This window comes from Phycodurus eques, chromosome 18 (assembly GCF_024500275.1).
Source record: "Phycodurus eques isolate BA_2022a chromosome 18, UOR_Pequ_1.1, whole genome shotgun sequence".
In the NCBI taxonomy this organism is placed as follows: Eukaryota; Metazoa; Chordata; class Actinopteri; order Syngnathiformes; family Syngnathidae; genus Phycodurus; species Phycodurus eques.
The window spans coordinates 13,511,209-13,523,559 of NC_084542.1; the positions used below are offsets into that span (position 1 = coordinate 13,511,209).

A 12,351-nucleotide genomic window follows, 5' to 3' on the forward strand; every position below is an offset into this window, starting at 1 on the left:
CAGTAGCTTTTAACCATTTATTTCGGTACAATTTTTACTTGTCCAATATATTTTATCTGAATCATTGTATGAGTCCATTTTCCTTCATTTCAGCGCAGTATTATTGACGGAACTGTGTAAAATGTTACAGTGGCTTACAATAATATGAAATACACGTTTTAGGAATAAAACCTCTGCCTCGTTTTTGATGTGTATTTGAATGTTGGTTGTTACGGTGGCACTTGGAAAGTAACCTGGAACCAGTATAAAATTTCAATAAATAATTTTGATCAATTCCCCAAAAAATTGAGATTTCTGCTTTTGCGTTTGAACTCTTCACATAGTTTTGGTAAATTTGGGTACTGGGGAAGGAGCAAAAATTCAATTTTACGAATTTGACGGCTTTTATACATAACCTTCCTTGGCAGAGGTCATGAAAAAGTGCCTGAAGGAACACAGTGACTCTTTCAAACCTCCGAATGATGCACTTCTTGTGTGTCCTTGTCTTGCGCAACAATTTCACCATTGTCATTTCAAAACCTTTAGCGAGCGGCGCGTAGAAAATGCACCGCCGCTTTCAACACAATTCTGCAGCCTTTCAGCCGTGGCAAATCTTACACGCGTTATTTGCACAACTTAAGCATCCTGCACCTTTGCATTGTGCGCGTGTGTGTGAGCTTACACAATCAGCTGATAAGGTCAAAGCCGTGAAGCTCATCCGAAGCAGGCGCCAGCGTGTCTGATGGGTCAGCGGGGGCCAAATGTTGCTGTCCCCTGCTGTGTGTGTGTGTGTGTGTGTGTGAGAGTGAGTTGGGGGGTTGCGTGTGGAACAAAAGACCCTTGATGACTGAAATCCTGCAAAAGACAGAAGAGAGAGAGAGAGAGAGAGAGAGAGAGGTGTTAAAAAAGTGGAGGACGAGCTCCACGCCCAGTCTGAACACTTTACGCTCCAATCCACAAACGGAACTCACACTCGATCGACTGTGTGCACGCAGCAGAAAGCAGATCACTGCCAAAGGCCTGAACAAAGCTGATTTGGATAAGCACCGAATAACTTCGGTTTTTGTTTGAGTTTTGTTGGTCAGTGATAGAAACTACTGTCTGCACTTTGCATGTGCCACATTGTTACATACAGACACTCACACTGCGGTGAGGTGGGGGAAATCTTTTGCAGGATCCAGCCAACATCCCACCCGAGGAAGCGGACCCTGCAGAGCGACATAAGAGAACGTGGAGCGAGCCCAGATACGGCGGCCCGTTTCAGGTCGTACGAAGCTCTCGGTACGGCCTGAAGGTGAGAAGACGAATTGGCCATCGGTGGCACAAATCCCAGTGACAAATTACACCAAAATGGGACATTTTCAAAGCATTTAAAAGGCAAATAGGGCTTTCCAACTGTCACACGCACCTACAAACACTTGGGGGCGGGGTCCTTCGGTGCCCCCCGATAGGGTCACCTCAACAGGGGGACTTGATCGAAACTACTGGCTGCACGCTTACGCAACACTTTGCATGCACGCTTTTGTTTGCCACATTCCATAACGGATACACACGCAGCTCTGCTCGCAAACATACAGATGCACTGTACGTACACACGCGCGGACAGTCGCTTTCACACCTCAGCGCTGAACCTTGACCAACCTGATTTTTTTTCCTTTTTTGTTCAAATGAATTGTTTTCATCCTGCCTTATAGTCAATCAATCACCTGCACCAGAATAAAAGAACCGGGAGGTCATTCAAAAACCTCAAACATCAGTTAGCAGGATTACACAAAAACTACTTAGTCAACCATGATGCTATATATATATATATATATATATATATATATATATATATATATATTTCCCCCCCCCCCTCATATCTCAGTTCAATTTTGTCAATCAAATTCAGGCATATTGAGGAGTTGTGTTATAGTTGAAATATACAAGGTGTGTAATTAAAACAAGCACATAACTGCATGAAAGTCTGCTCGCCGAATGCTACGGCCTCGTGGGAGACGTCATAGACGGGCTAACGAATCGCATCGACGTGGCAGTGTTCTCAGCAATGGACATTTGAACGCAAACGCGGCAGCAGCACATGTGGACAGACAATATACCATCACTCACAGGCAGATAGTATTCCTTGCCCTCTGCGAAAAATGATTCATGTTGTTGCAGCAGACGGACTGACACCTACGGGAGTTGTGAAACTCTTCTCGCGGCGGCCCAGTTGCGCACACCAGAAGGAGCCGCAACCAATTAATCAGGATTCTTTACATTCTATTTAGATTGATTGATTGATTGATTGATGGATTTTTGGGCGGCTGCAACGGATGAATGGCATTTTGATTAATTGCACTGGGGAAAGATGATTTGAGACACAGAATGAATGACATTTGTATCTCTGTACTGCACTCTGCCGCAGTACAATATCATAACATGCTGTACGTACATTCAAAGATTTCACATCGTATCATATATTATAACGCCGCCATTAAAAATAATAATCTGGACCATAAAAAAAGTAAAATAGGAATCACATTAATACTGGATGAATCACAGTCAGTTCGGCTTGATAGATTATATTTTTATGGAAAAGTAATCAAATCGATATATTTATTTTAAGTAATAAAATTCCAACAACAAAGCAGCGTTAGAGACAAAACACTGAATGGCGTTTGTATGAGTAACAAAAGTGCCCTTTAATTAATTCCGACCGAGCGCAGTTGACAAATAACCTTGAACTGTTGACAAAATAACACGTTCAAGTCCCCCACTGGGGATCCTTTTGTTCACACTTCACATTGAAGTTGACCCTGACTGCAACACCGTGGAGGAGTCAGTGGGAGGAAGAGGAGGAAGAGGAAGGAGGAGCCGTTTCTTTCCCGATGGACAATTTCCTGAGGAGGTTTCTTTCTCGGCTGCGCCTCATTGTCACCTTTCACGCACGCGATGGAGTGAGAGAGAGAGAGAGAGAGAGAGAGAGAGAGAGAGTGAGTGAATGAGGACGCGCACTTTTTTGGGAGTCCTCCAGGAGAGCCGAGACACTCCTACCAAGAGTGCTCCTCTTCTTTTTTTCATTTTATTTGTTATTATTATTATTTTGTAATTGAAGCATTTCGATTCCGCCGCCACGTGAACTCATCACCGCAGGTATGTTTGCACGTCGTTGCCTTCGAAGCCTTGCGTTCGGAATTATTGACGCATTGAACATTTCACTGCGAACTTCGCTAATGCGCGGACTACTTGTCAGTTTTAGTGATTGATTGGAGCTATTTTGAATGTGTGAAAAGGAAATATGGCTCCTGGTTGGATTAAAAGTAATTTTTCTAGTTCTTAAATAATATATATCCTTCCTTTAAAATCGTGTACATTTACGGAAAATGTCCCAAGTTTCTGGGCGAGTTTATAAACTAGCAGTGATTTAGCTCTTTGTAGGGAACCCATTTTGAATTTCGACTAATTCAAATGATGAATGTATTAATTGATGAATGTATTAATTGAGTCTCACTGTGTGTTATGTTTAATTCGTGAGATGATTCCACTGCCTCATTTGAGGTGTGCAGGGTCCATTTTGAACACACACTTAACCAACCAAATATGGTTCCCGGCTTGATTTAAAGAAAAATTCCTTCATTTCTTCTTCTTCTTCAAAAAAAAAAAAAAAACAAGCAAAAAAATAATAATAATCTATCCCTTTTGTGTTATAGAGGCGTATTAACACGTTGATACAGTCACATTAAAATGAGCTGTTTGTAGGGAACCAGTGGGAAAAAGACCTTTTCACCTCTGGCTCTCTTGTTTTTAAAAGAATTGTCGCTATACACTTTGTTGCATTGTATGAGAAGTCACATGATTTTGCTTGATGAAAATCTGCGATACAGGGCATATCATTTCTTTTTAGCTTTTCCTCCCACACGCTTTGATCACACTTAAATGTATTAAAATACACTCAAAGTTATTAAAACACACTTTTTAAATCCATTGTAGATTTATGTGAACATTAAAAAAAAATACAGCACATTGTAGTCCGAGTACATGCATGTGCCTTTAAGAGACCCAATTTGCGAGTCTTTCAAGGTAAGATTTTTATTTTTGATTTGACTTGTGAGCAAAAATTCGAGATGTAAGCGCAACACAACATCGAGCAGCCCCTTGTAAGATTGTGAAAAGTTCTTGGAAAAAAATAGCAAGTGCTCGCCTAATGCTGTTCATTGCCACTCGCGGTCGAAGTTTACTGTTAAACAAACAAACAAACAAAAACAGAGCGTTACTCATACTGTGTATTTATAACCATGCGACTTTCCCTCGCGAAAGTCCGCAACTTTAATACTACCGCACAATCCAAAACACCACAGACGGGCTAACAAAGCTGGCATTGATCTTATAATCCTTTTAACCAACAGACATTTGAATACAAACGGTGCAGCAACACACGTAGACAGACAATATAACAATCCTTACAGGCATATATTCTTTGTCGTCTAATATGACTGCAGATTATTGAGCAGTTGTGACCATCTTCTTTGTTTATATCTGGAAGTATATGTTATACTTCCCCCCTGGTGGCCAAGGCGTGCACACCAGAAGGGCCTGCATAAGGCAGAAACATTTGTCATTTACATTCTATTTAAATGTATATTGCAGTGTGAAATTTTTATGATGAAAAATGTTTTAACTCTTTCTTTGGGCTGGAACGGATTAATGACATTTCCATTCATTTAAATGAGAAATGTTATCATTTGGGAGTGTTTTGAGTTACAAGCGTGGTCACTATTAAACTTGTAAGTTAAGGCACCACTGAACACCGTAAGGACAGGATGGCGCCGAAAAACATTTTCCGGCTTCTGCGATCTCCGACAGTCATGATCCAGAGGAAGGAGGTGGTGCTGTCCACCCTGAGAGAGCTCCAGGAGGCCACGGAGAGCTCGGGCCTGGACGCGCTGGTCCTGAAAGCCCTGGAGGTGGACCGGCTCCTGGCTCCCTTCCCGCTGCCGCGCCTGCCCTGCCGGAGCTTCCCCGAGTGGGCCGGCGTGGACGACGTCGCCCGGGGCCTGTACCCGCGGGACGCCCCTGCCGACCTCGTGCCGCTGCGCTGCAAAGGAAAGGGCAACTTGCTGTTCGCCGCCGCGAGCATGCTGCTGGTGGGCAACAGTGGGCTGAGCTTGGAGTTACAGGTGAGGGTCCATTAGTAGCTTTCCATCGAGTTTGACGCATAATGTAAGGGGAAAAATTCTTGGAAAATGTCATTATTTGATCTAATTACCATTAATTAACCAATGATTGGATCAAAAAGTATACGTAAAATTGTTAATTTTACTAATTAATGTAAATCATAACATTCACACACTCTAAATTAAAAAAATGAGATAATGGAATAAATATATTTGAACAAAACAGTAACTGTTATTTTAATAATAAATAAGAATGAATGCTGATATTTTATTGTATGAGTGATAATTTTATCATAATTTATTAAACAATTATATAATGGTCTATCTTACCAACAATCATTTATTCTATTTATTCTTTATTTATGATACCGTACGTCAATTAACAAATTATTGAATGAAAAACATGAATATTTTAAAATTTCAATTTGAGGAAAACACTGTGAAAATAAAGTAGCTAATGAAATTGTTTATTTTAATGCTCTCATTTGTATTTATTAAAATGCAAAACATGTTCAACATTATTATTATTATAAGTTTATTTTACCAATATATTTCTTTATTTAATATTGTTACAATGAATCTATTCAGCAATTGTTGAATGAGATAAATGATTAAAATAAACAGAAATGAATACATTTTACTTCACCACTTTTAGTAATAACAGCAAAGTGAATGCAACAAATATTACAGGACTCTTAAAATGTAACTTCTCATTGGGCTGGATTAAACAACGGAGCGGGTCGCCTGTGGGCCGCGGGCCATACTTTGCCCACCCCTGAGCGAGATGCATCGCAATCTGTCTTGAGCTGTGATTTTTTTACACCACCAGGTAAGGACGGTTGTGGAAATGGTCCTGTGGAAGAGGTACTACCTGTCCGGGATGATCGACTCCAAGATGATGCTCCAGGCGGTCCGCTTCAGCCTCTGCGCCGAGGAGTCCGAGGCCACGATCAACCTGTCGGCGAGCGTCCTGGAGGCCATCTTCGACGCCGACGTCAAGGCCTCGTGCTTCCCCGACTCGTATGCCAACATGTGGCACGTGTACGCGCTGGCGTCTGTGCTCCAGGTGAACATATACTCCGTCTACCCCATGTTCAACCACAAGATCCGATCCTACTTTAACCGAGTCATCCGGCCCAGGACTTGGCCCAAAGAGCGCGAGCCTCAAACCTTCCACATCATGTGGTCCGGCGAGTTGCAAGCCGAGACTTTGTTCCGACCCGATCACTTCGTGGCGCTGGTCCACGTGAGCGACTTTGCTTCGAAGAGCGAGGAGCCCATCAACCAAGACTCCCAATTCTCCTATCCCAGTCTGAAGGACAAGTACAACATCACAAAGAGGACCTTCTACCGCTGGAAGAGGCAGTCTCAGGAGCACTGTAAGAAGTCCACAGCCCGCTACGAGGCCAAGTACTTCCTGCAGGCGTGCTACCTGGAAGGGAAGCTCATCCCGCTGCACCAATTCAAAGAGTTCTTCCCAGAAATCTCCAGGTCTTCCTACTACAACTGGAAGCAGGAGCTCCTGAAGTCGGGCGGAACCTTCTCCACGTCGTCGTCCACGGGAGAGATAAGTCCCGGCGAGAGCACGGAGCAGGAAGCCTGGTCCTCGCCTGAACTCAGACAGGACGAGTCAGACCAACAAGACAGCGTGGCCGGCATGTTCCAGCTCAGCTTGGGGCCTCTGGATCTGGAGCGGGCCCAGAGTGTCGCCCACATGCAGCAAGCCAAACGCTGCTTGCAGAACTGCATAGCCACCAACGCCTCATTTCCCTTCAGGCTCTTCAAGCGCAACTTCCCAGGCATCTCCAGGTCTACCTACTACAACTGGAGGAGGGAGGCCCTGCTGTTCAACGGAGGCTACAAAGCCAGCAGCTCGGACAGCTCGGACGCCGACAAGAGCCAAAGTCCTAAAAGCATCTCTATGGTGTTGCAGAACATCGGGGAAGCAGCTCCATGGACCAAGATCTGCAGGCGTAAGCACAGACGTTTCCAGCTGGCATACATGAGTAAGAAACAACTCCGAGAGGTCGCCAAGCTGCTGGTCCAGAAGTCCAAATTGTCCTTGAGCAAGTTCAAGCTCAGGTTTCCGACTTTGTCCCTCTGCTTCTTCTGGCTGTGGCGTAGCGGCAACAAAAAGAGGATGGTGACCGAGGTCAACGCCCCTGAAGTCGAGGAAAGGCCGATGGCCATCGTCAACATCGTAGACAACCGCAAGGCGCTCCCGCCCGCAGAGATCCCCGCGTACGTTGCCGGCCCCGCCGCGGCACATCCCAAGCACAGCCTGGCGGGCTCATTGCCGGACAGGCAGACGCTGGCCGTGGACGTCGTGGCTCTGGCCAACTTTAAAGCCAAGGCCAAGCTGTTTCTGCAGCAGCGCTTCGAGGAGAAGTCCTTCCCCACGTTCAAGGAGTTTCGTTCCTACTTTCCCTTCACCCCGCGCTCCACCTATTATATGTGGAAGCGGGCTCTGCACCACGGGGTGTCGCTGGTTCACGGCTGAAGCCTGGCACATCCCCGCAGTTGGAAAATTTGCACAGGTGTGAGACTGTGAGTGAGTCGCGGGCGTGTTGAAGCCCCGCAGGCAAAAGGCAGTTCAAAGCTTGGACTCCCTGCTAAGCATCGTACCGGGCACCCTTTTCTTTTATTGTTGCATATCATGTGGACTGTTTGTATGAGCTAGGGTTCTTATTACAGTTTTTTACTTCACCCATTTTTATGCCTTTTTTTGCTGAGTAATCAACACTATAGAGACTTGCACCAAAGACCAACACACTGTGAATGTACCATTTTGACCAAAAATGCACCTTTGTGGTTATTCCAAAGACGCCTGAATGTAAGTGAATATATTTTTTTGACAATTGCTCATTTCAAGACTACCTATTCCCATTTGCCTTTCATAAGCTGCTTTTTTTTTTTTTGTACGTCCAGTGTTACATTTGTGCTCACCTCATGTAAAAATAAAAAATGCCGCAGACTTTTTGTATTTATTTCCCGTCAGTGGCTGAAGGCAAACGTTGCTGTAAGCTTGTAAAATAAATAACTGCACCAACATCAAGAATTTTGCTTCGGTTTAGAGCGGACCACTTTTTTTTTTTTCCTGCAAAACTGGACCTGAAGGTCTCCATGGCTTTAGAGCAGGACCACTCTGCATGCATGTGACGTGCAAATGCTCATCTTTTAACAATAGCCGGTCAGGGGTTTTGTGTGTTTTTCCCCTCTTCTGTGCAGCTTATTGTGCTCATGCTAATGGAGGCAATGGTCAAGGGTGGGCGGTGTGGGGGTCTTAATTGTATGCGAGGGGGATCAAGGTGGTAGAGATAAGACTCGAGAGGTTGTTTTTTGTGAGGGGGGTTCAAGAAATGTAGAGAACGGGCGGGGATTGTCTCAGACGCTTTGATCAAGTGATACCACCACTCACTCGTAAAGTGTAAAAGTAAATAGGTGGAAGTCAAAATTTACATCCCCTCAATCTGATTACATTTATTTCAGAGTCAAAACGGTAAGATATCACCAACATAATAATCACTTTGTTAAATGAATATGAAACTAGAGCATTATTGTCTCTGTGAAGGCTTTTACGGTTCTTGTATCGGATCTCCTTAAGGCCAATGGGCCAGTGGTCTGAGACCTTAAAGATTGTCAATTCTAATAACATTCACAGTTCCAATTTTGTTGTATAGACAGCAAAATATCTTAAAAATGAAAAGACAAAGTGCCTGTTTATATCCCTGAAATTTAGGCCAATATGCATAACATTCTTTAGGAATAAGAACTATTTTATGTCATAAGTGAGTCTAAATGTTCTCTCTTTTAGGGGCTTTACTACACTGACAATTACTTTTAGTTTTGGTTGATGAGAATGTCCTGGTAAGATTCAATAAATAAATAATACATTTATGATATGACTGGAATGCTTAACAAAGGGGTGAACATTTCTGGTGAATTTGCACAAATTTGACACGGGAAGTTCGGCTGAAGACTATGGGAAATATTAAAAGTGAGCTGCTTTTCACCTTAATGAGAAAATATGTTTACAAAATAAAAATGTTTATTTGGTGCTGTAATCAACTATTTCGTTAAACACGAATACTGAAAATATTACATTTCCTACCCTGCCAATGATGTTATCATGCAATGTATTTTAGGAGTGAACGTCCAGTGCCAAAATGCACCAAATTAGGTGGTTCGAATCAAGTTTATGCTTTGTTTTTTACGTTTTGAACATCAATAATTTTTTTTAACCAATTGCTACGCATTCCCCCCCCAAAATAGTATATTTTGATCTGCATGTTATTTCTCTTGTACAAACAGAATATTGATGTGTTTTGTCTGAAGCAAGTTTTATTTGAGGAAGCGACCTTGGCGAGCACATTTTTAAGTGTTGTGAGCATGGTGTGGAATTAATGAGGGTTGGAAGGTCTTTAGTGTATGTGTGTTTATTTGTGTATAAAAGAGCCTTGATAGGGCTCCTAATTAAAGTCTTGATTGGATAAAGTGGTGCTAACGTGTGATAACAAAAGAGCAGCTTTTGGCTTGTCTTTCTAAGTAGTTAATCATCTTTTAATCAGTGCAGGCTTGAGATCCTCGCATTTAATAAGGGGCAACACATGTAACTACACTTTTTGTCCACTAGATAGCAGTAGTGTGCTTTTCACAAGACTGCATGATTTAGGCTGGAAAAGGCTGCAAAATTATTTTGGGGCAAAGCTTATTTAAATAAGACTTATAAAGTATGGTATTTTTGTTTTTTTTAATACAGTAAAATGTACAATACCGCCTCGGGGAAACATTTTTTAGTCGCTTGTAATGACAAAACAGCTAATTGCTCCATTTTGGTTGCCGCAAGTGGCACGCTGGGCGGCAACTGAGCAGGGCGAGGCAGTTCGAGTTAATAACCGACTGTCTTCATCCGCCATGACGGTGCTTCAAAAGGGGAACTTTTGAATGAAGGACACTAATAATTGCGAGATTGGCATTGAGAAAAACGAGCTTAAGTGTTAGTGTCTCTTCTCAAGCTAACCATGCTAGCTCGCTATTTTTCACTGAAATATGTGTTGCTTTTTCCACTAAACCAGCTACGCTGTTGGATTTTAATGTTCGTCTTCAATCAACCAACGCTAAACGGTGACCGAATGTTGTCAGTCGTAACTAATTATTCATCGCTTGTTGCTTTATAGTTTAGTCGGCTAACGTAGCGCATTATGACGACGTCGTGTCAAAGCTCTGATGAGCTCCAAATGTCGTGCTGTGGTGCCACCTTGTGGCAATTATAGGCAATTGTAAACTTTTGGGGCTCAGTTTCTATTTACTGTACATGTATCCATATTTTTCTTGAGGGTACAGAGGAGTACTGAGGCAGTATAACTGTGTAAATGTCTTGTCCATCAACAAACACAGTGCAGCTTAGCCTCTGGCTCGGGGAGCTTACAGCTAGTGCTATGCTACTGACAGCACGTCAAATTGCTAATTTGTATGAAAACAGCATCATGCCAACATGGGCATCAGTGCAGCATGGGGAAAAAAAAACTAGTGTGGTGCTAATGCAACCGCCAACTTCTTGTTGCTTATGCAGTTTTTTAAAAATTATTATTATTATTTTTTTAAATAGCATTTTGGTCTGTATGCAAAACAAACCACAATTCTTGTGACCACAGCTCGCCCAGTTTCCAGACTGCCGCAAGCGGCTTGCGACAGAACATAGTTGGCGCTGGGTTTCCCAAAAAATTAAAAAAAACACGTAGCGGCTATTTCTTTGGGGATTACACGAAGGCTTTATGTCAACGCAAAAATGGCAACAAAAGTGTGCTTGTGTTGCAAAAACGAGTGAGTTGTCAACAAAGCCATTTTTCTGCTCTGTGGTACGGAGGGCAGAGCATTGAGTTAAAGTGTATTGATAATGGAAATAAACTAACCCCGCATTGTGCATAATATGTACAAATTGTGTCTCAGAGGACTGAATCATAGCACTGTCACTTGCAATCAAGTGTGTAATGTTTCACAAAAAGCCAAAGGGAGTTCTAAACTAGTGGGTCTGATTGCATTTGTTCATCTGCCTTCTGTAAAAGGTCCTGTCTGGGGATTTGGACTGTCGCATTGTTGATTTCTCAGAACAAGTGGAACTGAAAGAAAAAAGGCAACACATGTGCACGTGTGGATTTAATGGATGTAACATACAGCCGCATGAGCTGTAGTAAATGCGCATGAAATCACTCGTTTGTGTTTTCCGCTCACATTTACAGCTGTGTCTAAATTGAATGCAGAACTATACACCCAAAGGTATTAGGTACGCGCGCACAACCTGAAGCGGATTTACAAAAGCGGAACCTCTCCATGGAGGCCGTACACAGCACATACGCACAGTGTTTCCAAACATAATGGTGAGTCAAGGCACATATTTTACATTGGGGGGAAAAAAAACAAACAAACAAAAAAAACATTGCACACCAAAAAAACTAAGACGTCACAAAAAGGGTTACACGTTGAATCCACCATCTAGTTACATTTGTTCAGCCTGCCAATACGTCGCTGCCATAGATAGTTTAACAGACACAATACAGTGGTGTCTTGAGAAAGCCAACTTACGCATTTTTGCAGGTACGAGCTGTCGTTTTGCAGATTTCTTTTGCTTTGACTTTTGACATGAGCAAACATTTTGGATATGAGAGCTGTATTGTTGCAGTGAACGCAACTCTTTTCACAACAAGCAGCCGTTTGGCAGCAATTCTTCACAAAAAAGAGGCTTCAAGCTCTTGAACGCCACTCCCAGTTAAGGGTTACTGTCAATCTAAACATCAAACAAAGAGAATTGCACATTGTGTATTTAAAAAGAAATAGCTTTGCCTTTTGCTAGCTCAATGCTATTGCACAATGCAAAATGCCATAGATGGGCTAACAATTAGCATCGATAGTCGTTATATGTATACAGACAAAGTAATACTCAAAAGGATATATTCTTTACCCGCTGCAAAAAAAACAAAAAACAAAAAAAACAACTTGTGTAAATTAGTTACTTAAAGGAGATGTGAAACTCTTATTTGTCTGCATGACTGTATTATACTGCCGCCCGGTGGCCAAATCTGCACACACCAGGAGGAGCGGCAATGAATTCGTTATGATGCACAAACTGTTTCTAATTATTTACATTTGATTTCATTATTACTATATGCTTTTATAAACTAAAATATAGAGTGCTATTTTCATCACAGTCTGATTTGGT

At 42.5% G+C, this 12,351-nt stretch overlaps 1 protein-coding gene across 1 annotated transcript; it reads left to right on the forward strand.

Annotated features, from left to right (window-relative positions):
- The first annotated feature begins 3,031 nt into the window (after positions 1 to 3,031).
- On the forward strand, positions 3,032 to 7,635 carry vrtn (vertebrae development associated). The gene is made up of 3 exons (XM_061704892.1): positions 3,032 to 3,114; positions 4,825 to 5,138; positions 5,965 to 7,635. The coding sequence occupies exons 2-3, from the start codon at positions 4,827 to 4,829 to the stop codon at positions 7,633 to 7,635; spliced, it is 1,983 nt and encodes a 660-aa protein (XP_061560876.1). The 5' UTR covers positions 3,032 to 3,114; positions 4,825 to 4,826.
- Positions 7,636 to 12,351: the final 4,716 nt, after the last annotated feature.